Source organism: Musa acuminata, chromosome BXJ2-8 (genome assembly GCF_036884655.1).
Source record: "Musa acuminata AAA Group cultivar baxijiao chromosome BXJ2-8, Cavendish_Baxijiao_AAA, whole genome shotgun sequence".
NCBI classification, from domain to species: domain Eukaryota; kingdom Viridiplantae; phylum Streptophyta; class Magnoliopsida; order Zingiberales; family Musaceae; genus Musa; species Musa acuminata.
In genome coordinates this window covers 45,342,372-45,367,289 of record NC_088345.1, presented here as the reverse complement: position 1 = coordinate 45,367,289, position 24,918 = coordinate 45,342,372, and the positions used below count along the sequence as shown (strand labels likewise).

Genomic DNA, 24,918 nt, shown 5'->3' with positions numbered 1-24,918 from the left:
TATTAAGTTTTTGTACAGGGTCAAGTGGTCAACTACGTGTCTCAGTTTTCTTCTTTGCTTTCAAGGATTTGTCTCATTCAAAACTTTGACTGGGGAAAAAGAATGAAAATGAACCAGTTAGGATGCCCTTAGAGTAGGAACTGTCTCTTTCTTCTTGGTAAGACAGCAACATTCTTGGAATTCATCAGGATGTAGCTTGCAAAAGAACATATATTGCAGATGGAGCTCTTCAGAGGTAGTTGGCATCTCCACCTTTTTCTCTCAAATTTTCCCTATATTATGTATAGATGATATCCATCTTAGTTCATGTAGACAAAGTTCAGAAATTATGTGATTCCTTCTCTGCTAGCAGTTCTACTCTTTCTCTAATTGGTTCCTTAGAGGATCCAACTTTCTTTTCTTTCATTTCTCACTTCTGCCATTCTTTGTGTGTTTCCTACATATTTTTTTCAACAACAATCTTTCCTCTGGTAATTCAGTATGTAAAAGCAGCATTCAGAAGACTACTGTAGTGTTTTCAGTGATCCTGAAACATATCCAAAAAGGGCAACCTGAGGAAGCTGATTCCATGAAATGTCTAATGGGAATCAAGGATAAAAAAAGCTATTCATCGTATCATAAATTGTTCTTAGTGGAGTAAAATGGATGAACCTGAAGGTGTAGAGCCAAGTAAATCCTTTCGACACCTGCCTGACTCCATATGTTCACTTGTTGGAACTAATCCCAATCTTACTGCGAGTTAGTTTGATTCAGTTTGCTGCATAATCAAGGACCTGCAATCGAGCAATTTAAAAGGTGATCTGCAGGTAAAGAGCAAAATGTTTGAAAAGATGAATCGAGACTGTGATGAATCCAACAATAATCTTTGTGTTTCAAAGATTCAAGGTAAAATCACATTTATCTTTCTTTCCTGAACTGTAAAATTGATGTGCTGCCTTTGTCTGATAGGATTCTCGCCTTAATTCTCATTTTCTTCTGCAAATAGATGCATTAGCTTCTCTTACTGTCCAACTGAAAGAGTTATCCATACGGAGGAGACAAGCACTAAATGATTTTCTTGATCTAAAAGGTAGCAGCACTGATCCTGGACTGAAATCTTTCACTCCTAGCTCATCCTTTTCTGAAAGGCATATCTCAATAAATCTTGCAAGTATAAAACTAAAAGGAGGCTGAACAATTGATAGAACTGACTCATATTTTTCTTGTTATACAGGGAATATTCGAGTATTTTGCCGTGTAAGGCCTTTCCTCCCTGATGAGATTTGTGGATATGCAAGACGAGTGCTCACTTCAGATACAACTAAGTTGTTCCTAAGAATTGCTGATGATAAGAACAAGCAATACAGTTTCGACAAGGTTTTTCATCCACAATCAACACAAGGTAAAGTCAACAATATAACAGTCTAAGTTCTGAAAATATATTAATATATTATCATGATTTCAGAAAAATAATGTGCATTCTCAAAATATTTCAGAAGAAGTGTTTTCTGAGATTGAACCTGTGATCAAATCTGCCTTGGATGGCTATAATGTCTGCATCTTTGCTTATGGGCAAACTGGAACTGGTAAAACTTATAGCATGGTAAGAGTTCTTGGTTTAGACAAATTATTTATCATGTCTTGGATTAGACAAAATACGGTCAACCAATGGACAAATTATCAAGGTTTGACCAACTTATAATTTGTATCTAGGAAGGTGTTCCGAGCAATCTTGGTCTTGTGCCTCGTGGGATTCGGGCAATATTTGAACAAGCATTAGAAAGCAATTATACATTCCAGTTCACCTTCAGCATGCTTGAGATCTACATGGGCACTCTAAGAGATCTACTTGTTCCACAAAGCACAAAGCAAAGGGTTCATAAAGCATGGTGAGAACAAAAACTATCTGGATACATTATCAAGACATTTATATATCAAAGACCATTAATTATGATGTAGAAACTTTGGGAACCCATTAGTGAGGCAAATTACTGTAGCTATAATTCTGTATGCTAAGCCATAAAATAGAAAAAGACAAACAATTTTTTATTCTTATAGGAATAGGCAAACAAAATCCTATTTACAGAACATAATTTGCAAGAATTAAATTACCTTCTCATTGTAAGTCTTGTAAAAATTAGAAATAGAGATGTAGATACTGTCTTGCATTGTCTGATTTGATAGGTCATGAAAAGTGGAAATTGCTTGATGATATCAAAATGACACAATGGAAGTAAAACAGAATAACATTTGAACAAGTTATGATTCATCACACTAACTCATGTATCTTAGGATACATGTCCTTGTCTTAGGATACATCTCCTTTCATATGGAACTTAAAGAAATATATTTGGTCGATACCTCTATCACAACACCTTCTCTGCCCACGACTTTCCCAATACCCATTTGTCCAACTATTAAATCTAAATAGCTAACACAGATTTAGAAAGACTTTCAGCCTTTTTTTTTTTTGCAAATTTACTACACTGCATTATCACCATATCTGATACAATTAAATTCCACAAACGGCTCTATTCTTCATCAACTTGACTAATCCCTCAGCCAAAGATGCACAACTAATCTATTAGACTTGAAAGGCAACATTTAGTGCCTATGCTAGATTTGTGGATATTTTTGTTTGACCACTAATAATGCTTTACGGATCTGAGTGTTAAGAAACAATATATACAAAAAGTTTATGTTATCGAGATGAGAATATTGAGATAGATGTGTGGAGTTACTAGGAAAAATAGAAAAAGAATTATTTTTATTCATGAACAACTAGGTATCACTTCGATATAGGATAAAATAAGAGAAAATCATTTAAAATGATATGGATATATGCTCAAGAGACCTCCAGATATGGTAATCAGAAAATGTTAAATAATTGATGTTAGTAGTATGAGGAGAGGTAGAGGAAGATCTAAAAAGATTTTAATAGAAATAATAAATAAAAATTTAAGTACTCTGAATTTAACATATGACTTACAGATCTCAGTGGCAAGAAAAAAATCCATGTAGCCGACCTTATATGTTGAGACTTACGGCTTTGTCGTTGTTGTCATGTTTGACGTACAATTCTATTGCAGAGAAGAAGAGTAATTTACAGTTTACAATTAAACCAAAATCATAGACAAGAGCCAAATCCATCATCAACTGATTTAAAGAACTATACTAAATTTGTTATGCTTTTATTTGAAAATTTTAGCTAACAAAATGCTAATCATTAATCATTATCTACAGCCTTTCAATTCAAATGAACTCACTTGGAGGCATTGAGATAGAGAACCTTGTATCTATCAAAGTGAGCAACTTTGAGCAAGTTAAAAGACTATACAACCTTGGAAGCCGATCCAGGTCAACAGCTTCCACAAAGTCCAATTTGAAGTCAAGCAGATCTCACTGGTATTTATTTCATACCTACAGTGATGACAACCTTTGGATGAAAAGAACCATCTTTGGACCATAAACAGTTCTTGTGCAGGACAGCCTTACTTGCATATCACTAACTTGTTCTGCTGCACCTGAGAGACAAAAGGAAACAAATAAGATATGGATGGTCGATCTAGGTGGAAGTGAGCGGCTGTTAAAGACACAAGCAACAGGAAGAAGACTGGAAGAGGGGAAGGCAATTAACTTGTCACTGTCAGCTCTTGGTGATGTCATCAGTGCACTCCAGCATAAGAAGAACCATGTTCCATACAGGTATGTATTATAAGAATATCAACTGTACTCTTGAACAACAGTTCCTTGTATGAAAACATTTACACTAATCACATCTTTCCCGTGTCGCTCGCTGATTTTCTCATGCCATTCGAGTTGTGAGCTTGTCCACCAGTTTGTTCACAACATAATTCATTCATGATCTGAGATGTTTCAGTTGACTTTCTGAAATTCACTCAGAATCAGATAAGTTGGGGCATTTCAATTAAATATTTGTTCTATGATACTACCAACTTAATATATATTATGATTGCAGTTCCTATGAAATATCTTCTTTTTTTGTGATGTTTGAATAAATTTTGAATTTTAGTTCTTCATTTTGACAGGAACAGCAAGCTTACACAAGTTCTCAGAGATTCACTAGGTAAGCTTCACAGTTTCTCTCATTAAAGAAACCATGGTTAAATATTTCTCGATATACCATAATTTAGAGCCAACAATTTTGCCAAGATTATTTCAATTTACCATGAGTAAGAGCCAATAATTTTGCTAAGTTTTGCACTTGTAATTACAGGATCAGACTCAAAGACGTTGATGTTTGTCCATGTAAGCCCCAAAGAAGAAGATTTATGTGAGACAATTTGTTCTTTGGGTTTTGCTACACGAGTGAGAAGTATCCACCTAGAAAGTGAAAAATCACCAGTAAGTTTATATACACACACTGATATATATATATATATATATATATAGATACACACACACACACACACACACACAACATAGTATATCTCTAGTAAATATCTTATTCATTGTACAGGTGATTAGTTCAAATCAAAATAATTCCCTAGTATGCACAACATTTACTTCTTTGTTGCAAAAACTTATGATTTCTGATGTTCTACATTCTGTTGCAAGCTCATACAAATCTAATATTCCAATACGTGTGCCACCAGCAAGCAAGCCTAATACATTGACATACAAATTATTGAGCTTTTTCTGTTCCAATTAAAAATGCTTTTTTCCTATTGACTATTTCTGCTTTTCTTACTTCAGAAGCTTACTTTTGTCTTGGAAATAGGAACTGCAAGCTAAGAAGGAAGTTGAAATGGCTAAGCTGCAACAAACAATAACAGAACTAGAAAGTGAACAAAAAGATGTTCAAAGAGAAATTGGGAGGCTCAATGAGAGACTAACACTTCTAACGGGATTCGATCAATCGAATGATGTGCATGCAAAAGGTTCACTGACAGTGACTGGAGATCTTCACTTTAATGGGGAAGTTGATTTGCATAATGCCAAGGGTTTCAAAAGAACATCTCCAAGCTTGCCCAGGTTCATGAAACCAACAATTTGCAGTAAACAAAAGACTGGTTCAGTTCACCTTTCTTCTACAGGTACAAGAAAGAAATCATCAATTCCTTCAAAGATGAAAAGGTCTGCATCTGTCTATGCTGAATCCATAACTTCTCAAGCAAAGGATACTGCTTGTCTGTCTGACTACGGTTCAGATTTTAGCATGTCCACCGGCTATGCAATTCAGGGACATGGTGCAGATGATGATACTGAATGTAGTCAAGGCACTTCAGAATATGAGATTAAACAAGTAATTTTCCCGGAACAGGAGAAATCCCCAAGAAGTTCAATGACTTCTCTTCATGATGGATGCTTCAACAATGGAAGTATGAAGGTCAAAGAAATTAATAAAAATAAGCATTTCACTGAAGATTGGCTTCATCTACAAACAACAGGTCAAACTCGAACACATAATGTTGGTGGTAAACGCATATTTGCTATTCCGGTTGACAAGAGAAATATCATGTGCAAGCAACAGAACAGAGTAATATACTGTAACCAGGCAGAGATCCAAAATTTTAGAAAGAGAAATTCAGGGTCCACAAAGAAGACAAATCTTAATGGTGTAGATTCTCTAAAAAGCATTGTATTAGATGAAGCAAGAAGATTCATTGTTTGTTCACTGACTGACATGGAAGATACACAGCTTGATCAGAACCAAGATCATGATCAAGTAGCTGCAGAAAGAACAGGTGGTCAAGTACAAGAAGATTTGACTGTAGTCACTGTACTAACAGAAACATCTGGATTCAGAGAAAACCCCATTTCAGTGGACAGCTACAATGAAGATTGTTCAAGGCCAGAACAACAGGAGAACAAAGAGGGATCTTGCATGCTTTTTAGAACACCTAGGAGATCACTATTTGCAACTCATTCATTACAACCAGACCAACATACTGACTTGAAAGAGTCGATGATACATATTACCAGTTGCCATGATGAAGAACACGGTAAGCTTCTGTCCAGTCAGTTAAGCTATTTCTGAAATGGAATTGGTTCGGTAGGTTCTAGGTTAATATCCTTGTGTAGTGGTGTCCAAGGATTTAAACAGGTAATTCTCTAGATAGGGTTTAGCACCTACATTATCCTCACCAAAAAAAGAAAATCCAACAACAGAATCAGACAGGCTGAATGCTTAAAAGAGGCACAAGTCCAGCAAATGAGATTACAACAATTAATAAGCATGCATCAAACATATTTTTGTTAGTTACTAGATTCATAATCCATATTTGTTAGTTAAAAATAGAATCTCCTCAAGCAAAGATGATATCTTTGAACTAAACAACAGTTTAAACCATGGTTTGCAGTATCGATCCGTACCGCCCGGTACGGGCGGTACGTACCGGTCCGCCAGACTTCCGGTACGCGGACCATATGTTACCATTCCGACACTGTAGCAGTACTCCGGTACCGAGCGGTATACCCTACCGTACCGGTACCGAGCCCAAATCGAAACTCCGGTACGGTACGGTATTGCGAACCTTGGTTTAAACTTTAAAATACTTTTGTACTAAAATCTCACAACAACTTAATATCAACACCCGAAATTATAAGGAGTATTACACCTATTGCAGCTTTGGTTTCACAGCTAGCAGCTAAAGGGAAAAGGGGGAAATTTTGCAGTAAACTCATCACCTCCACTTTCACAGAATCTTCCTCTAAGATTCTAACTCATTTCAAGATCATAGGTGACAAAGTAAGAAATCTGAATAAAAACTTAATGCAATATGGCATGCAATATTCAATAATGATCTTTGCCCAAAAAATATGGATTCTTTCCACTTTAGAAGTAGAACCTAAATCACTTATCCTGAAAAATTGGCAATAAAATATTGACCTTTTTACCATAGCACCTTTAAGACTGTACCTTGTTCTTCATCTGATCAGATTCTAGAGAACATCATATCATTCCCAACTTTTCTCTGCCAAAGACCAGACAGATTAGTGACTGATGAGTTACCCCTACATGATTGCCAATTTTTCCAAGGATATAGGAAGCTAAGCACCGTCTTGTTATGGATTAGCTTATTCATATAGTCTAACCAATTACTATAAGCATGTTTTTCCTTTTTCACTTCAGGTACAAATGGGCTATTCTTGAAGACCATCCAAAGGTTGTGGGCAAGTGTACTACTAGGCTTGGGCATTCAGAGTCTTGGACTAGGCTGTGATTTCTTCCATGGCTTACTACATTAAAATGCAATTGCAATTTTTTTTCTTCAAACTGGTGGGATGGAACATAGAAGACCATAATATTGCCCTCCTTCTTTAAGTAAAATATTACAGAGCAATCCTGCTCTGCACATAAAAAATTCTTATACCCCTTTTGGCAAATAACCAGACCCAATAAAGAAAAGAGATATCTTTAAAACACTCTCTCTCTCACTGTGTGTGCACGCATATGCATGCTAGTATATACGTATGCGTGTGCTATGTACGTCGCAAACACATCTGCATCTCTCTATTAGAAGTGTCTCCAAGTGCATATGTATATGAGCGTCCATTCGTAAGTCTGCACATGGATGTCTGTGTATAAATGCTTCTTTCCTGTTTGAATCCATACATAAAAAGACACTGAAGTTTGTGCATGAACTGTACATTTCATTTGAAAATAAATCCTCATTTCTATTGGAAGGATGCCATATGTGTTGATTGCATGATTGGCCCACAGCTTTTTATTTCAGTAATCCAAATAACTACGGATCAGTGAACAACATAATGGTGTCGGTGAAATTCATTTATCTATGTAAAGAAACCACCAGCTGAAGAAGGTATCTTGATGATTGTTGCATTTATGTTCATGAGAACGGAAACCTACCAAAAGGTTATGTTAGTTGTTTGATCAGACAATTAATCTTATTTAGGAAATGAAGTACAGGATGTCTGTTATGCCTGATAAACCATAAATTTCAGTTGGAAGACTAATTGTACCCTCTCTTAAGCTGCATAATGCAATTTCCACGCATGATTCATTTATAATAGAATAAGAACCTCCGAAGTGATTTCCTGACAGCAACCATGCTATATCTATTTTGTAAATGATAATTTACAAACAATAATGTCAACAAAGCATCTAGAAAATTATGCTACTGTGACAAGTTCAAAAACATACAATGCCTCTAACATAATGGAGTATCACATTCAAAAATAGGTAGAAATAAATGGAATCTTCTTGTCTTTCATAAACAAGAGAAAGGTAGCAAGTATTCATGACAAATAAAAGGCAACATAGATGAAAAACAAGTAAAATCAGCAAGCATTTGGAGGCCAAAATAGAATCACAAAAAAATAACTTCCTGTTTAGCCACATGCTACCTCAGCTTAACAAGTTAGGAATTCAAAGGATGTATGTTTTAGCTCCTTCAATGCTTGCCATCATGTTGTGGATGATTAAAGATCCACTGCCTCTGATCCTGCCAGCCAACCAGCAATAAATGTATGCCACCATCCAGAGATCGAACTTAGATGGTATCTAAAGAAGAACCGAATCATGATAATAGTGATTGGCTAATAGATCAATATTATACCTTATAATTAAACAGGTAGACTCTTATGCATTCCTAAGTGAAACATTTGATATTAATTTCCACAATACTTCATTAGACCAGATGTTTTGCCAAGATGAACAGCATAGCAGTATAAGTTTTTCCACATGCTTTGATACAGTCAACCATAATAGATGTATGGTAGTTATCAGAATTTAATATGATAATTGGCTCTGCAAAAAAGTAGCATTTAACTTTCATTTGCCCAAATGCAAAATGAATCTGATATGAAGCTTTTGTTGCAAGGATATCATTAAAGCAGAATGTTTGTTCTCTTTTCTCTTTTTTTTTCTCTCTTTGAGGATGATATATTATAGGATCAAGGAGTCTTGTCTCACCAACAACTTGATGATAAAGAAGACCAGAATGCAAGCGAGTCTAGTGATGAACAAATGCCAAGTTAGTGACCAAACTTCTAAATCATTGACAGACATTCGGAATGTCAGTCTAGACTAATCACTTCAACAATGTCAAAATTAAGAGTATGTTACTTCATAGATAATATCTGTTCTTTTTTTTTATTTTTGGAAGAAATTAATTGCCTTCCTTGGCTTCTTAAGATCGGTGTGAACCTTCATGATACAACTGGGTCTTGACTTTTTCATCTCTCCCCTATATCCCATCATCTTCCTGAGCTTTGCACTATCATCCAAGTTCTCATGTGCTGCATAAATGTTAGATAAAAGGAATAGTAACAGCTTAAAGTGTGGTTCAACTTGAAAGCAAAGTTCTCCAAGCTTAGCCTCACCTCTTCTAGCAGCAGCCAGAAGAGCTCCCCACATTGCTCCATTTGGCTCAAAGGCAAACCTCTAAAACAGATATCAGGCAATTCTCCGAACCTGCACGTCCAAGAAAGTCAACCATACAACCATAGGACTGAATTCTTCATTTGATCATGCACTTTGAGTTCATTTAGTCAAAATACCACCTTCCTACGTCTGTCAGTCCCAAATAAATAAATACGAGACGAGAGACCAGCTAGGAAGTTGACATCATTAGGTTGAACACTAATAATTCCCATTCTACAAATAATCTTGAGAGCTTCTGACCCAAGCCATGCAAAGCGAAACTTGCAATCATTGTGGTCCAAGTGATCACACTCTTCAGCTTCATATTCTTAATACCCCCAATGCTTCCCCGATTTCCAGAGTCAGCGTACATGTTCATCAATGGTTGCATCATGGAAATAATAGTCTACAATCCATGCTCGTCTATAAGCTACATATCCATTCCCTCAAATCCACTGCACCTAGATTGGCAAGTTCAACTCATCTAGCAAAGCTGGCGAACCCCATATCCACCTGACCATATTTCTCTCGGGCATCCACTTGAAAACATTACGTGCATTGTCAACGTCCCCAACACTGACCCACCCCGCAATCACTGCATTCATTCAGCAGTACCACATCCTCATCCCAATTCCATCAAACAGCTTATCTGCATCATTCACGTCGCCATGAATGCGCTTCAACAACCAACCTTCGAGGTCGTACGCCTGCCATATGTTCATAATGATCACACGTAACAGTTACGACCATTCACATATCCTCCTCGTTCTCCTTCTACCGCATGGAATTAGGACGAGAGGTAAACTACAATCATACTTGGACCACTTCCGTGCTCGACCTTACACAAAACTTGGACTTCATCCATCTACAATCTTCCACATTACTCTTTGGCTAAAATGGAATGCTGGAACACCACAAGAACACCACATGGATGGACGACATGAAGTCTACGACGAATCTTCCATCCAGCTATGTGGAGGTAGTAAGCTCTCCAAAGATGAGTGTCGATTATGACGGTGCCAAACGGGTTAGCTGCTACGATAAGAACAAAAACACGTGTCACGTCAGCCTCAATGCACGGGAGTTGGATACGTGGACGCAGTTACATAAAGATCGCGACAAGGAGCCGCGGACAGACGTCTGATGTAAACACCGCTGCCGTGCTTCGTGACGAGGACAAGGCGAGTGCGGCCAAAAAACAGCCGTCACGTTGTTGGCGCTCGCCCTCCCTGCATGCGGCAGACAACGCAGCACGAGAACTCGCGCCTCCTCGCCATCAGCTTCATGGTATTCTCTCTCTCTCTCTCACTCTCTCGTAATGTTCTCATACATTTTATGGACATGAAACAGAGGAAATTAGTAGTAATGATACTAATTTCATCAAATTGTTTGGCAATTTTCTTCAAGAATACCACAGCCAATTTGTATCTCCCGCATGCTGCTTCTTCCCCTGCAATTCAGTAAATTTGATCATACAAGTCAATGCTTTTTCTATGAAAACGTAGCCAATCTCTCCTCTTGTTGTTGGTGCCACTAAAAAGGTTCAGTCTCATTGTTTCATCAACCACCAGCTTTTTCTTCACTTGGATCAAAAACTATTCCTGAGATGATCCAAAACAACTGGTTTTTTGCACATTCACATTCACATCACACGAGACGAGAGGGTCACAAAGAAGCAAGGATGATATAAAGATTATGCACAAACCCTCGAGCAAGAACATGAAGTTCCCTCCCTCATCGCTCGCCACATGACTACTGAGCAGGCTCAAACACAAAAAAAAAAAGCATGCGCCTGCACTGCTGCATCTATGGTAACGGTACATATACACAGAAGAGAGGGCCTGGGACAAGATCCCCTACATTGAACAAAAGTGTACATGTATACGTAGCAGTTGCGAAAGGTACAAGGGTAAATGGAGGTCATCTGCCAGCGATGACCATGGCCTTGTCTTCAGAATCCTGGGTGTCGCTGAGGGTTGCAAGCACAGGGAATTTTGGGCTTGCACGAGCTCTCTCTGCAACATCATCAGGACTTGGAAAAAGAGATGGCATCTTGGCGTAATTGAAGGAGAGGTCTGTGTTTGCAGCCAGAGCCAGAAGCTCCGACTCCTCCAAGCCCTTTGCTGGGCCGAGGCTGCACCTGTCCGTGCTGTGCTTGGCCAATGCATCTTTAAATTTCTTGATCTGCGTATGATGAACCACACAAGAGAGGTCAAAATCAGAGACCTAGAAATGATCCTGGGTGTGAAATTGACCGATTACAATAACAATTTAAACATGGTGTTCTTACAACCATGTTCATGTTCTAATGCCACATATCAATGACAAAATGAGGGGGGGAAGATTGAAGAGGAATGGGGTTGTGGATCTTACAGTGGCATTGGTGCAGCTGAAGCTGCCGAGGCGCCCATGGGCTCCGCGGTAGAACCTAAAAAATGGGAGGACATGGACATGCAAGCTATAACACATGGACTTGAGCTTCTCATAGTTGATTTGAAGAAACAGGACATTAGGGTTCTTCTCTGCAAACTGGCAAATCTGCACCAAAGAAAAAGGATATCAATTCTTGAATACCTACAAATAAGAGGAAATTAAAGCCTAACAGCAGAAATTTCCATAAAAGATCATACCTTGGGATGGAGGGCCCTGCAGCCTCCACATCCAGAGGAGAAGAAATCTACAATAACAAGCTTGTCGCCTGCGTTCAATAAGGAGTCGACGAGATCTTGCGCCGACTCGATCTCCTTCATGTTGGCTTGGAGACCCTTTTCCCACCATTTCAAAGACTTTCCGATCGAAGGGGTCATCTGCGAACAACCAGTAGACAGAGTTATTAGAATCTTTAACCACGAAAATCAAATAGCATCAAATTGCTAAACGAGGAATCCCTTGCAAGCCCATCATAAAGTATAAATTTGGAGGGTCAATGAAAACCCTAAAAAGATTGTTTCTGGTCCTCGCAAAGAGGAAACGAAGGAACGCGAACTAAAAAAAGAGGCAAACAAAGAAATTTCTTGACCCGGTCATAAAAGATCAAATCTTTAAAACATTTCATCATATCAATCAATAAACAGGGCAAAAGCGGCAAAAGACCGGATCTTGAAGCCTCCACGCACCTGCACAGGAACCGAAGAGACGCGTCCACGCAAGAGCTTCCCTCGCGGCGCACCAAGAGCCAATGTCCTCCCGTGGAAGCCACTGCGACGGAGCGCCACAAACGCGGGGCTCTCCCTCTGCTCGCGAGAACGCGACAAGCAAGCGTGGCCGCTGGACGAGGAAAGGAAGCACCTTTGAGCCAAAAGCTCCGCCATTGGTTCCAAAGGTCCAACCTTCCTCTCCCTCCGGTCGAGATGCAGAAACCAAAGAGCTGGAAGGAGATCAATCCAGGGCAAATTAGAAGGGGCGGATGGAGAGCAATCCAGAAGAAAGGACGAAGGAATAAATAGGGCGTAGCAAATGGAAATTAGTAGACCCACCTTTTGTCCTATCCGTTCCGTTTATTTAGTTTCCTATCGTGAATCTTAACCGTCGATTATCAGATCAGAGACCCAAACGCGCAAGATGGACGGTGACTATTAGTCAAAGGTGGCTGGTCTCCCAAACGACACGTTTTTGGTCATCGTTTGCTACCGCTTGGGAAAGTGGATAGGCTTCAGATGAAGGCCAAAACACCGGTCCCGACTTCGAAACCCCGATTCACGCCCCAAAATTGAAGCCACAGACCGAAATGGGACCCACGATGCCGACGGGACGCGGGAGGTCACAGTCGCCGCTCGTACGCTCGGCGTCAAGTATAAGAACGCTGTTACCGGAAATTTCACGTTTGGATAAGGTTAGAGTGGATAAGAGATGATTTCGTCGTGGTAATCGTAAGAGATTGCATTCAATCTAATCACGAGAAACATGGAGCATAAATTCGTCGTGATCGTCGCAGAATTTGGTAAGTAGATAAGACAACAAGATTTGTTCACGTATGATAAGAATACACCTAGCTTAATGGAATTGATCGTCTTTGTAGACTGCAGTACACGGTGATTACCACCAGTGATTACCACTAATCATAAGGTAAAGTTTTCAATTTGACGTGTCTTATTTTTGCTAATGATATGGAATAATAAAAAGATGGATATTTCGATACAATGATTGATATATCGATGTCATGTAGTCACATCTCAATGTTAGATGATGAGCTGTATCTCGGGTTTGGTGCATCATAGTAATAGGATCTTATCTCACAAGATCTAGACTTCTATACTGAAAACTCTTAATTGAATCTTTCCAATTTTATACTGACTTAAGCTTTGAATAGGATCTTATCGAAATGCAAGGAAGGGAGGTATGGTTACTAGCTACATGACAACACACAAAAAACCATGGCTATCCAACCTTTTGACCTCACCAAATTCTTGGTGGAAAGACAGTAATGTTTAGCCACAGGCCAACCACCCTATCCCTAACTGGTCCTACTTTGAACAGAGTCCTCGTTACCATGTGTTCTTTAAACTTGCAGTCATTAGGTCGAGCTTTCCTCTTCTATCAAGTTTAATCATCTGCATCTGCCAAACAAGATGAGTCCAAATTCGTCGAGTTCAAAGGAGGTCTGATCGAGGTGGTATGGTCTTTGAACTCAAGTTAGAGGTAATCCGAGGAAATAACTATTTTGTTTATATGCTGATTGATGATTTACCAATTGATCATCATGTGTTTAGTGGAACAAACTTTGCAGAAAAATTTGTACCGAGTAGCAGTAGATTCATAGAAACTACACGTCAGGAGCTTGGAAGAAGATGAAGACAAGGAGGTGTGAAGATTGGGCGTAGGAAAGGAATATTATGGGCAAGGAAGGCAGTAACGATAGCAATAGAGAAATGGACGGACCCCTTCCTTTGAAGCTTCTCTTGGAAGTGCCTTCAACTCCACGGGTGTTGATTAGGCCCTCCGGTTATCCATCTATATAGGTCCTTCTCGTTCTCAGCTTCTTTTCTTCCTTTAATTCGGCTCCAAATCTACCTCCCCTAATTGTTTGTTCTTCTCCTGGTACTTTTGTCTCTTTGTGGAGGTGCAGCAGCCATGGTGGATGTCTCGGTGCTCAACGACGTGGATGACTGCATCGACTTGCCTCCTGGGTTCAGATTCCACCCCACGGATGAAGAGATCATAACTCACTACCTCACACCAAAGGTCACTGACCTTGGCTTCACCGCTAAAGCTATGGGAGATGTGGACTTGAACAAGTGCGAGCCATGGGATCTTCCAGGTGAGTTGCATGCCTTCTCTTTGGCTTCTAAGTTTTGATCTCAATTTGGGTGCATGGTGCGTTGCTATGCGGTAGGCAAGGCGAAGATGGGGGAGAAGGACTTGTTCTTCTTCTGCCACAAGGACAGGAAGTACCCAACTGGCATGAGGACCAACAGAGCTACCGAAGCTGGCTACTGGAAGGCCACAGGAAAAGATAAGGAGATCTATAGGGACAAAGGAGTCCTCGTTGGCATGAAGAAGACCCTTGTGTTCTACCAAGGAAGAGCTCCCAAGGGACAAAAGACTAATTGGGTGATGCACGAGTTCAGGCTTGAAGGCAAGCATTCTCTCCCCAATCTGCCAAACTCCGCAAAGGTAATAATACCATCACCTTCTTTAGCTCTTCCACAGTTCTCTTCAACGTTAACAATCCAGAATCCTCCTGTTGCAGGATGAATGGGTTGTGTGTAGGGTCTTCCACAAGAACATAGGACTGAAGAAAAGCCCACTTGGGGACGATCTCATGGACCTTGCTACCTTGCCTCCGTTCATGGATCCCCCTCGCATGGAATCCAACTTCACAGGTCTTCCTCCTGGCGTGGAGGATCCAAGCGCTTACTGCACGCTGCTGGGATCGACGGACGTGGGCTACTTGCACCAGGATGAAGCAATGATGAGAGCATTCGCTGCTGCAAACAACGACGTATCCGCCGCCACAAGGAAGCCGTGCAAGGTGGAGCAGTTCACCGACACCTCTTCTGCTGCTGTGTCGAAGCATTACGACGACTTGGACTTCACCTGGACAAGCTATGGATTCTGAGCACATCCAGTATAGAACGTAGCATCACTCGTAGGATCTCAGTGTGTATATATTGAATTGTTATATGGTGTTAGCTCTGATGTTGAAGATTTATTCTTCAGTTGGATTAGATTGCATCATCATCAATCTTTCTTTGTGTGATTAATACAAGCAACATGAGTCATAACATGATCACCTAACATTATGTAGTCTGTTGCTTGCTTCCTCAGCACTGTGTGAGGAGATATCCATTGATGAGATAGGCTCGAAGACTTGCATATAAGGAAGAAAACTAGGCAAAAAGAGTCTCATAAATTATTTGCCACTTCCAATCACTTCATGCTTTGTTAGTCCATTGGATGGGTCATGAAGTGATGATGGAATCTTGTGTTCATGCAGTACGTTCATGCGTATACGAATACCCACCTGGCATATGTAGAATGTGCTGAAATGTTACGTGTACGTATCTTTTGTCTAAATGCTTTCTAAGTACTGTAAGATGACACCGTATTAAAGCTAATCACTATGGTGCTTAATTATACTGTTCGTGGGCACTACTAATTACATCTTAAACACAACACTATGCTTTCTTGTCAGCTAACCATTATCGAATGAGAAGCTTCTTGCTCATACCGAAGCGTACCGTCCGATACATGGATCATCGGATACCATTACAGTGCTACAGTACTATACTGCACCACTACTACAGTGTTACAGTGTGCTACAGTGCTATATTGTAGCACTACTAAAAAACTAAACAATTGTTCGGTATATCAGGGTGTACCGAGCGGTACACCCTGATGTACCGCCCGATACATCGGTATCATACCGTACCGAACTCAAGTCGAAACGTCGGTACGGTACCGTATAGCGAACTTTGCTTCATGTATTGTTTGATAGATGTACGGCTGATTAATGGGAATTCGAAGTGATCACAGGATTCTTCAACTGATGGAATTGTAAGATGAATCTTTACAATCATGAGCTGCAAAAGATCCCCGTGGAGAGGGACCGAGTCGAAGGGCCGTCAACGTTCGCCGCTTAGGTTCTTGGACCGCTGTAATCTCGTTGCAAAATGACTATCTTACAATCCGACAGGACGCGTTTGCTTTTTAGTGGGTCCCATCCGTTGGTCCCTTTGCATCCTGCCGGCCTCCTCCAGCCTTTTTCTTGGTTCTAATGCAGTCTCGAGCCTTATCTACGGATCTGCTGCTCTTCTTCTCCACTCTTAACGATGATAAGGTTTGGTAATTGCAGGTTTCCAAGCCTACCAACCCTCTTTCTTGCCATCACTTTCCTCCCCCCATGGGTTTGTTTCGGTGTGAAGACTCGTTGAGAACATTGTTTCTAGATCATTGCTGTGTGGTATATTCATTTATTAGCTTTGTATCGACGAGCAGTGGTCGTAGTCAGGTGCAGGCTACAGCTGACACATGGTCCTGAAACCATTGATGTGGCATCCCTCTTCAATCTCTCCTCTCAGTGTTCAAGAGATACATGACAAAGCCTAGCAATGATTCGGCCACTTCTCAGACCTCCAAAGATGGTGCAATGAGCAGCAGTGTCTCATGGGGACCAAACACAGAGAGGTCCTCACGCAAGAAAGGAACTCCAACAGGTATTTGACCTCATGAAGCCAAAGCTTAGCATCTCTTTTTCCTCCTTTTTCGAAGAGAATGGAATGCAGACCCTAAAATAGAGAGTTTGATTCACAAGGATCATGAACAAAGAACCTACACCTACAAGGCATAGAACTGCTTTGGTGTAGTTGCAGCTTTCATTTTGGTCCTCAGAAGATTGATGCACAGGTTTTGCCGAGCTTTCCAATCTGATACCAGCTTTGGCAGCATAGAGTTCAGGTTGTGATGTTCACACAACACCAGAGTCACTCTCACTGGAAAAGCTTGATGGATGCAGTTGTTCATCATGTGTATGATTGGGACCCCGTTTACCTTCCTTTGTTCTTCACCTTGATTCATGTAAGAAAAGAATGGATTCGCCATTTGCGGTCTTCAGCCTCAAACTTGTCACCATATCTTCATCACATTGGATTCTTGGAGACGTGTTCTCCTCCTCTTCACGCACAAACACACACAACCAGAACTGGACAAGCCATGGCTTTGCACCCTTTGAAATCTGCTTCTAACTGGGTTTGCTAGATGTTGATCTTTCCATTACACACACACACGCACAGAGAGAGAGAGGTACAAAACTTGTATGTTCTTACACACTAAGGGAACTGAAACGTTCACTTCTCTCTTGTGAGTCATGTCCAAAAGATTGCCTGCATCTTTTTTTCTTGGCCTTGAAAGTTTGCACGGCCACCCTAATCTGACAAGGAAAGGTGGTGAAAAGAGTAGGATGGTGTTGCCTAACCATTGGTTTTGTGGCAATGTGGCATTAGATTCCAGCACTAGCTTGGACGGCCATGGTGGAACACTCTCATCATCTCTAGGTTTGAGTAGACTGAGTGATCGCCCAACAGCATGAGCAGATTGATGCGTTAAGGCTGGAAATTATGTAGGTTTGCCACAAAAGGAGATAGCTTCATGACAGGACATTCTTGGGCGGGCAGTTGTGTGACATATAATCCTCGTGTAATTGCTTGGTTGATCGATTGTAGCGGGCCCCACGTGATATAGGGGAGGATGCTAAGAACATCTCAGTTTAGTTTTTCGTTAACAAAAGGAAAGTGACTGACTAACAATGAATTTAAATTTAGTTATTTTTAATCATTTAATATGAAAATATCAGTGATGACTAAATACTTAATTCAAGCCTATGTAAGTATAAAGTCTTCTGATATGGATACATCTAGATGATATTAGGTGATCGATACCTGGATGCTTTGTGATTGCCATTTTGATGCTATATGACTAATATCTTAACACTGTATGTAATTGGCACCTCAATACATGGAACATGACCTATGCTCTAACATGTTGCTTGACCCAAGCCCTTCTATCTCAAGTCACAAATGAGGCCCAAAGTGAAAGGCAAAGGTCCTCTGTTTGCAGGGCAATGACCTCTTCAGGAAGTAAAGGGGGGGAGGGAGGAGAAGGAGCTCGTTTGCCAAACATCAATTTCTTTATCAGTCTCATTCAGCAAACTTTGGAGAAAGCAAACTGTCATGGAAAGCCAGAATCAACATGTCATTGTTTCTGCATCTCATCCACCTGTTTGTGATTATTCCTAGTCTCCCCAAACTGCTCTCTTGGATTGCTTCTTCTACCGGATGAGCTTCAAACATATCCAAAGAAGACGAAGAATTCTTCCTCCCGACCTTCTACGTTAACTGCAAGCCAAGGAAATCCAGTTATCAGATTCTTTCCTCAACCATGCTCATCGCAGTAGTATTAATATCCATGCATGCCGGAACGGCATGCAAGAAGAAGAAGAAGAAGGAGGAGGAGGAGGAGAGGGAAGATTCGGCGGCAGCAAATCAAGATGGGCGAGATCGTCTTCTTCGATGTGGAGACCACAGCTCCGGCCGGCGAAGGGCGGAGGCTTCAGCTGCTGGAGTTCGGAGCGATGCTGGTGTGCCCAAGAAAGCTGACGGAGGTAGAGAGCTACTGCACGCTGATAAGGCCAGCAGACCTGTCTGCGGTGGCAACCAAGCGATGCAGCGGCATCACCCGCGAGGCTGTCGCCGCCGCTCCCACGTTCGAAGAGGTCGCCGACCGGATATTTGGGATTCTGAATGGTACGTGAGTGCTTTGCTAGCATTAGAGCAACATAAATGTGGAACGTGATCTAAATATCTTCCCTGCAGGTAGGGTTTGGGCAGGGCATAACATCCAAAGATTTGATTGCCATCGGATCAAGGAGGCTTTCGCCGACATCGGTCGACCTCCTCCGGAGCCTAAAGGCCTGATCGATTCCTTGGCCATCTTAACGCATGGGTTTGGCAGGAGAGCAGGTGATCTCAAGGTAATGATCTCAAGTTATTCTTTGTTTGCGACTAGTGTTGCTATATGTTGATCTGTGCAATTTGGCTATCAGATGGCAACCTTGGCTTCTTACTTTGGGCTCGGCCAGCAAAAACACAGGTTAAATCACCTGCTCTACATATCAGCATTACACTTTGGAAACTGCTCTCTCTCTCTCTCTCTCTCTCTCTCTCTCTCTCTCTCTCTCTGTCACATCCAGAGTATATGTTGGCTGACACACACGGTTATTGTTTGCAGAAGTCTTGATGATGTTCGAATGAACCTCGAGGTCTTCAAGAATTGCGCAACAGTGTTGCTTTTGGTATGTTAGGATTAGCTCGCAATCGAAAGACAGAAGCAAAATCTCTGTTAGTTCTAATTACTCGATACTTGCTGAGCACCTGCAGGAATCCAGCCTCCCGCAAGTGTTTCCTAACAAGAGCCTGGGAAATCTCGGCATGGTGACAAGAAGCAGAGCTAATGGGAGGTCATGCGGCGTCGAAGCCTGCCGGAAATCTCCTCAACCTGCTTCCCCTGTAATCCATAGAGCATCTCCTTACAAGAAGGATAACATAAGAAAGGTAAACCAGTTTGTGATGCGACCCTACCTTCACTTCACCATTTGACGAGGAAGGTGAGATCATCTGATCACAGAAGAATGTTTATGGTGGTTCAGGTGATGGAGAGAGCAAAGGAGGCATTGAGCAGTGCTCGTGGAGCCGCGCCTCTCAACACCCTCCTTAGACACTCGAGGAGTCTGCTGAGATGAGGAACATGGTGGAGGGAGATGATCCTTTATTACCAGCTAAGGAAGAAAAGAGAGCTAATGGCGAAGGACTGAATTGTTCTTACTGTGGCTGCATGCAGACTGCATATTAGTTCTCTTTTGTTTTCCTAATCTTATCTCAAATATGTGTACATTCAAGCGAATCAATCAATTCCATCTTGTATTCCTCTGTCTCGCCATCCAATAGATGTTGCCGTTTCCCATCTATTTCTTGTTCTTGTTTCAGATTATAGTAGTCCTCAATGTCATGGTTATGATCTTAATGGAATCAATAAAAATATTTCCATATAAGAAGTGAGAAGTAAACTCTCTTGGAAAAGGAACTTTTGTGTGATCTTTTTTTTTTCTATTAAGAAAAACTATTATAGCAGAATATCAAAATCGATTCCTCATCAAAATACTAATTTATTATAAAAAATAAATATTAATCAGAGCAATATAAACAGTAGAACAATAAATCAATCACAAAATGAGATACTGAAATTTTTACGTCAAAAATCCAATACAAAAAAATCACGAGACCATAGTCAATTTTAAACTTATATTATTACTAATAATAATAATAGGTTTACATTAAGTCTTCTCCATAATAACTAAAGGATCATAATAACATCAAAAATACGAATTTTTATTCAACATTAATATGTAATCATCATCAATGAATCTTATGAAAAGAAAATTTTAGATATCATAAAATGGGTATAGCAGGAAAGTACTTTAGAAAGAATAAATTACAGATTAATATTATTAAAATTATAGAGCTTATTGTAAGGATTCTTCGTATAAAATTTAAACCAAAATCAATAAAATTTATCTATAATATCTCGATTGACCTCTTTCAATAACGAAGTGAAAGGCTTTCAATAATCGATCAAAAGAATCTAGATGGTTGACGATCACTAATGTAAGTAAGCATTAATTATCCTCATTTCATAGCTGAATTGTAGCTCGCCTGTCTCTTCATCTTCTGGTCATATGGCTTGGAGAGATATTATGAGCTTCTTTGAGAGTTTATAGCTGATATAATTGAGTTAAAACTTCTTTGCTAATTGCCTGAACGAAAAAATAGATTCCTGAAATGGATTGGCAAACACACCCTTACTGGGATGGCTTCTACGGATTGATTGCCGCGGCCCACATAATACGCAATTTACCGACAGGATGGCTTTCTCCACCAAATTGGGCGGCGCAGTTGAAGGTGTGTTGGGAGATTTGCTGCGGCTGATGTTCCAATGGTGGATCAGCTTCGTATGAAGGTAAAATGTCGTGAGTTGAGCTTCGCACAGAGAAAGCAGAGCTCAGACAATAATATTACCCAAGCTAGCTAAAACAAGACTCGGAGCTTCAAGCTCCAATGCATCTCAAGCTCATCCATCATCGCAGCAGCAACAGCAGTCTCCCGACGCACCTTCAACTCCACCATCTAGATCGGCGGACAAAGCCATCACGTTAGTAGCCACCCTATCAATTGCCTCGAAAAACTGGGACCTGCTGCTGCCCCGACCGAGACCCAGAAGCTGGGCTTCGACCTCTACACCACCACTCATTACATTTCCTTCAGCTGAGCATTACGTCGGCCCCGTCAACCCATCCGTCGAAGCTCCCAAGTTCCTCCTGTTCTCGGAGCTTCGTTTGACCTACCAAGTCGTTTTCTCACATGTCAATTCCCATGCCTTCGGTGGTTCCCATTTCGCTGTGGCGAAGAAAATGCACTGGACTTTTCTGTACGAGTCATACACCCGTATCTGCTGCTGCACCGATGCACCCGCTTGAGGTACAGGAATTTCGAGGATAATGTTGCAGCGGGTCTGTCGCCATCAGGCGATTAGACAACTCCCAGGAGAAGATGGAGAAATGAAACCAGAGTTGCTACCAAAGCAAATCCCAAGGATGGATGCTGATGAGGATTTCGATTTCTTTTATGGTCTATTTGTGTGGCCTTCATCTCGCGAAGGACAAAACATGCAAGACCAGAACAAAAGGGGTTATCTTCTCCTTCTTACATTTTGTAACAGCAACAACACTTGGGAAGCATCACTTTCTCGAGCAACCACCAACTCTGGTTTCATTCCTCCAAAAATCTTCTGTCCTTGTTCTTATTCTCTCCCTCTTCTTCTGATTCCAGCTTTACGTAGCAGTAGTCTGATCTCCGTAGATTCTTTCTCACCATTCTATTTATTATTAGATATCTTAATCAGAATATAATTTTAATTCTATTTTCTCAATATACTATACTGCATTCTGTGTTTTTCTCCTCCTTTTAATGCCCTTGCAGTGCAATCCGGTTTCACAGTCAGCTCTTCGCAGCCTGAGGGCGAAATGGCCCAATTCATATTCGGCTCGTGATGTTGTTCGAGGCTTGAAGTCTCTTACCTGATCTCTAAAGAACCTCTCGCAAAATGTGAATTGATGCTGAAGCATCGAAGAAACAATAAAAAGGCAAAGTAAATCTCAATCTGCACATAAGTTTTGACTCCAACCCAATATATATATGTCATCTAACTCTTCCTAACACAGACGGTATGTTCTTCTTGCACGAGCCTCAAATTGTAGGACAAAGAATGGGGATGACACAATACATTTTCTATTATGTCTTAATGAACCTGTTTCTTAGTTCCTCGTGTGAGAATTTATTGTCTTCGGATGCATTCTCTTTCCAATGATCGATATACCTAAGATTAGTCTTGGAATCAGCTACAAATGTTGAGACATGCTATGAATCATTGCCTTGATTGTTTTCTAGCAAGTTATTGTATCTAAGATTATCTATCTGCTTTGATCGACCAATCATATGTGGTGGAACTGCTCATCATCCTAACATGGGAGTATAATATTCTTTGTTTCTCTTCTGAACCAATGTGTTTGTAGACTTTAATTTCCATTCAATAATTTTTTTTATCAGAATAATTGGGTTCTAATATGGATAAATGATTTTATTACCACCTAAATCTATTCCTGATGAAAAGAACAGCATAACCAACACCTGTTCCCAGGAAGATCTTTGGTGGATGACATCCAAATGGTTCCTAAATTTTGATGTTTTCTTTCCCTGCAACTCTCTTCTGGTTGCCACTTCATTCAGATGACAATCTGGTCCTGGATTGCCTTTTCCCCGGTTTCTTTGTTCTCCTAATGGGTTTTGTAAAGCAAGTGATGGTGGTCCTGCTACCTTAAGATTGCAGGCAGTAAAATAGCTTTCATGATGTAAGATAGGATTGTGTCTGTGAGGGTGACAGGCCCAAACGATTGAGCATTATGAGATTCTATTTCTTCCGAATGAATGATTCTCCATGCAAGTATCTTTTCCAAAGTAGTATTTTTCTAGGGTTCGGTGGGGTGTGTTTGATGTTAAAGTGGCTTTATAGGAACAAACATGGAACGATTACTAGTAAAGATATCAAATGATGAAAGAAGTACCTGAAACTTAAAGATATGGAGAGACACCGATGCGAATGAGAGAGATCATAAGGGAAGAAGGCCAAACTAGTGGAATCATTTACCTAAACAGCAGATCCACACACCACAAGCTGCAGCTTTAAAGTACCATAGGGTGGCCTTTTTGGTGGAGATTTGTATTGGTTCTATCAGTGCTGGAGCTGTGAGCTCTCTTTTCGAAAGTTATTTTAAGCTCGACCATAGGACAAGAGGACAACCCCACATGAGTGTGGGCAGCATGTGTGATGCCCGCATGATCTGCTGACTGATTTAATCGTCGAAGAAAACATCTGAAAGAGGGAAGAGTTTGCAGTGAAGCAGGTAACCCAATAATCTTGAGTAGATAGATAAAAAGGTGAGGAGGAGAGTCGCAAACTGTTCTTTCTCCCACCTGTCCTGATGTTTATGGTGTTAGCATTCGGAAATGGTGTGTGTAGGGAGACCCACCATCGTGCGGAGTTGCTGCCGCTCACAATATCAAGGTTTCAGTGATGAATTATTTGAAGTGATGAAGCGTCTTCACGGTTCATCATTGCTCCGGTTACTGCAGGTCGAAAGAGAAGGCGTTCATGGAGGACAAGGACTGACATCCTCACGTGGCGCTGAAACTGCGGTGAGGGTTTTGTTGGGGTTTGAAAGATGGCATCTCCCTCCTCTCGATTAATTACTGCATGATGTGAAGCCCCCCCCCCCCCCCCAACCAGGAGAACACTCGAAGCACTGACCTCTCCTCCTCTTCCTGCAGTTGCCGAAGGGCAGGAGGAGAAGGACAGCGAAGAGTCTTGAGCAGATCACTGTAGGTATGCAAATGGGTGCTGCCATCGATGATGAGCTCTACAAAGGCAGTAGGCAATGCGAGGAGTGCATGCTTAACCATATATGTGACAATAATATTTTACGTTCATGTGGAGAACATGCGATTAGAGCAGCATCATCATGGACCACACAAAGTGTCTGAATGGTAGCACCAACCTAGTCAAAATGTTCATACGAGGACCACATCAAACATATTTAATCATCATAAAATGCTAGATGAAGGAAATAAAAGCTTATAATTGGCTATTAATGTTATGACTGTTGGTAAATGGCAGAATCTCTCCTATTATATTTCTTTAGTGTTTGCTCACTGCAGATAGCAGAAATGCATGAACACAGAGAGAGAGAGAGAGAGAGAGAGAGAGAGAGAGAGAGAGAGAGAGAGAGAGAGAGGCCACCATGCATGTGTGAGGGACCGGCAAGTCAGCGGGAGTCGCGGCGAGGCGTCGTTTTCTTTAGGGCAGACTGCTCAACAACCCATGCAGCTTGTTTCTTGTTCTCTTCTTTTATTCCTGCTTGAATCTTATCAAATCATGTACCCATTGCTTGCTGTCATGTTTAGGTATGTATCCTGGATCATGAGAGT

The 24,918-nt window shown here is 40.8% G+C and overlaps 4 protein-coding genes across 11 annotated transcripts; 3 read left to right on the top strand and 1 right to left on the bottom strand.

Moving 5' to 3' along the window:
* On the top strand, window positions 1-7,632 carry LOC135584746 (kinesin-like protein KIN-14B). Of its 4 annotated transcripts, none has more exons than XM_065121882.1 (12): window positions 1-235; window positions 754-885; window positions 986-1,069; window positions 1,214-1,381; window positions 1,476-1,582; window positions 1,693-1,868; window positions 3,223-3,384; window positions 3,469-3,684; window positions 4,029-4,066; window positions 4,217-4,344; window positions 4,721-5,945; window positions 7,076-7,632. In XM_065121882.1, exons 1-12 carry the CDS (start codon window positions 220-222, stop codon window positions 7,189-7,191), a joined length of 2,568 nt encoding a protein of 855 aa, XP_064977954.1. In that variant the 5' UTR covers window positions 1-219; the 3' UTR covers window positions 7,192-7,632. The 4 variants fall into 4 exon arrangements, with proteins under 4 accessions (XP_064977954.1, XP_064977953.1, XP_064977956.1 ...); XM_065121881.1 differs by having other exon boundaries at window positions 1-669; XM_065121884.1 differs by having other exon boundaries at window positions 5-235; window positions 744-885.
* A 3,361-nt stretch (window positions 7,633-10,993) lies between these two features.
* Window positions 10,994-12,752, bottom strand: LOC135619659 (thioredoxin-like 1-2, chloroplastic). The gene is made up of 4 exons (XM_065121885.1): window positions 12,445-12,752; window positions 11,959-12,135; window positions 11,702-11,866; window positions 10,994-11,512 (listed from the first exon to the last, which is right to left on the bottom strand). The coding sequence occupies exons 1-4, from the start codon at window positions 12,637-12,639 to the stop codon at window positions 11,249-11,251; spliced, it is 801 nt and encodes a 266-aa protein (XP_064977957.1). The 5' UTR covers window positions 12,640-12,752; the 3' UTR covers window positions 10,994-11,248.
* A 978-nt stretch (window positions 12,753-13,730) lies between these two features.
* LOC135619658 (NAC domain-containing protein 87-like) lies at window positions 13,731-15,565 on the top strand. Of its 5 annotated transcripts, none has more exons than XM_065121879.1 (5): window positions 13,731-13,966; window positions 14,055-14,286; window positions 14,388-14,585; window positions 14,661-14,941; window positions 15,018-15,565. In XM_065121879.1, the coding sequence occupies exons 3-5, from the start codon at window positions 14,399-14,401 to the stop codon at window positions 15,384-15,386; spliced, it is 837 nt and encodes a 278-aa protein (XP_064977951.1). In that variant the 5' UTR covers window positions 13,731-13,966; window positions 14,055-14,286; window positions 14,388-14,398; the 3' UTR covers window positions 15,387-15,565. The 5 variants fall into 5 exon arrangements, with proteins under 5 accessions (XP_064977951.1, XP_064977952.1, XP_064977949.1 ...); XM_065121880.1 differs by having other exon boundaries at window positions 13,732-13,966; window positions 14,397-14,585; XM_065121877.1 differs by having other exon boundaries at window positions 13,738-13,940; window positions 14,394-14,585.
* Window positions 15,566-18,742: 3,177 nt separating this feature from the next.
* Window positions 18,743-20,355, top strand: LOC135618328 (protein NEN4-like). Its single transcript, XM_065119211.1, has 6 exons — window positions 18,743-19,068; window positions 19,138-19,295; window positions 19,368-19,414; window positions 19,553-19,616; window positions 19,702-19,875; window positions 19,971-20,355. The coding sequence occupies exons 1-6, from the start codon at window positions 18,813-18,815 to the stop codon at window positions 20,061-20,063; spliced, it is 792 nt and encodes a 263-aa protein (XP_064975283.1). The 5' UTR covers window positions 18,743-18,812; the 3' UTR covers window positions 20,064-20,355.
* Window positions 20,356-24,918: the final 4,563 nt, after the last annotated feature.

Bases quoted from the DNA above. Each gene is read 5' to 3' on its own strand.
- LOC135584746 (XM_065121881.1), top strand. From the start codon at position 642: ATGGATGAACCTGAAGGTGTAGAGCCAA. The intron at 670-753 runs GTAAATCCTTTC...AGTTTGATTCAG, and splicing joins ACCTGAAGGTGTAGAGCCAA to TTTGCTGCATAATCAAGGAC. The intron at 1,382-1,475 runs GTAAAGTCAACA...AAAATATTTCAG, and splicing joins TCATCCACAATCAACACAAG to AAGAAGTGTTTTCTGAGATT.
- LOC135619659 (XM_065121885.1), bottom strand. From the start codon at position 12,639: ATGGCGGAGCTTTTGGCTCAAAGGTGCTTCCTTTCCTCGTCCAGCGGC. The intron at 12,136-12,444 runs GTGCGTGGAGGC...GGTTGTTCGCAG, and splicing joins TCTCTTCGGTTCCTGTGCAG to ATGACCCCTTCGATCGGAAA. The intron at 11,867-11,958 runs GTATGATCTTTT...TCTTTGGTGCAG, and splicing joins GCAGGGCCCTCCATCCCAAG to ATTTGCCAGTTTGCAGAGAA.
- LOC135619658 (XM_065121879.1), top strand. From the start codon at position 14,399: ATGGTGGATGTCTCGGTGCTCAACGACGTGGATGACTGCATCGACTTG. The intron at 14,586-14,660 runs GTGAGTTGCATG...GCTATGCGGTAG, and splicing joins CGAGCCATGGGATCTTCCAG to GCAAGGCGAAGATGGGGGAG. The intron at 14,942-15,017 runs GTAATAATACCA...CTCCTGTTGCAG, and splicing joins ATCTGCCAAACTCCGCAAAG to GATGAATGGGTTGTGTGTAG.
- LOC135618328 (XM_065119211.1), top strand. From the start codon at position 18,813: ATGGGCGAGATCGTCTTCTTCGATGTGGAGACCACAGCTCCGGCCGGC. The intron at 19,069-19,137 runs GTACGTGAGTGC...TCTTCCCTGCAG, and splicing joins GATATTTGGGATTCTGAATG to GTAGGGTTTGGGCAGGGCAT. The intron at 19,617-19,701 runs GTATGTTAGGAT...GAGCACCTGCAG, and splicing joins GCGCAACAGTGTTGCTTTTG to GAATCCAGCCTCCCGCAAGT.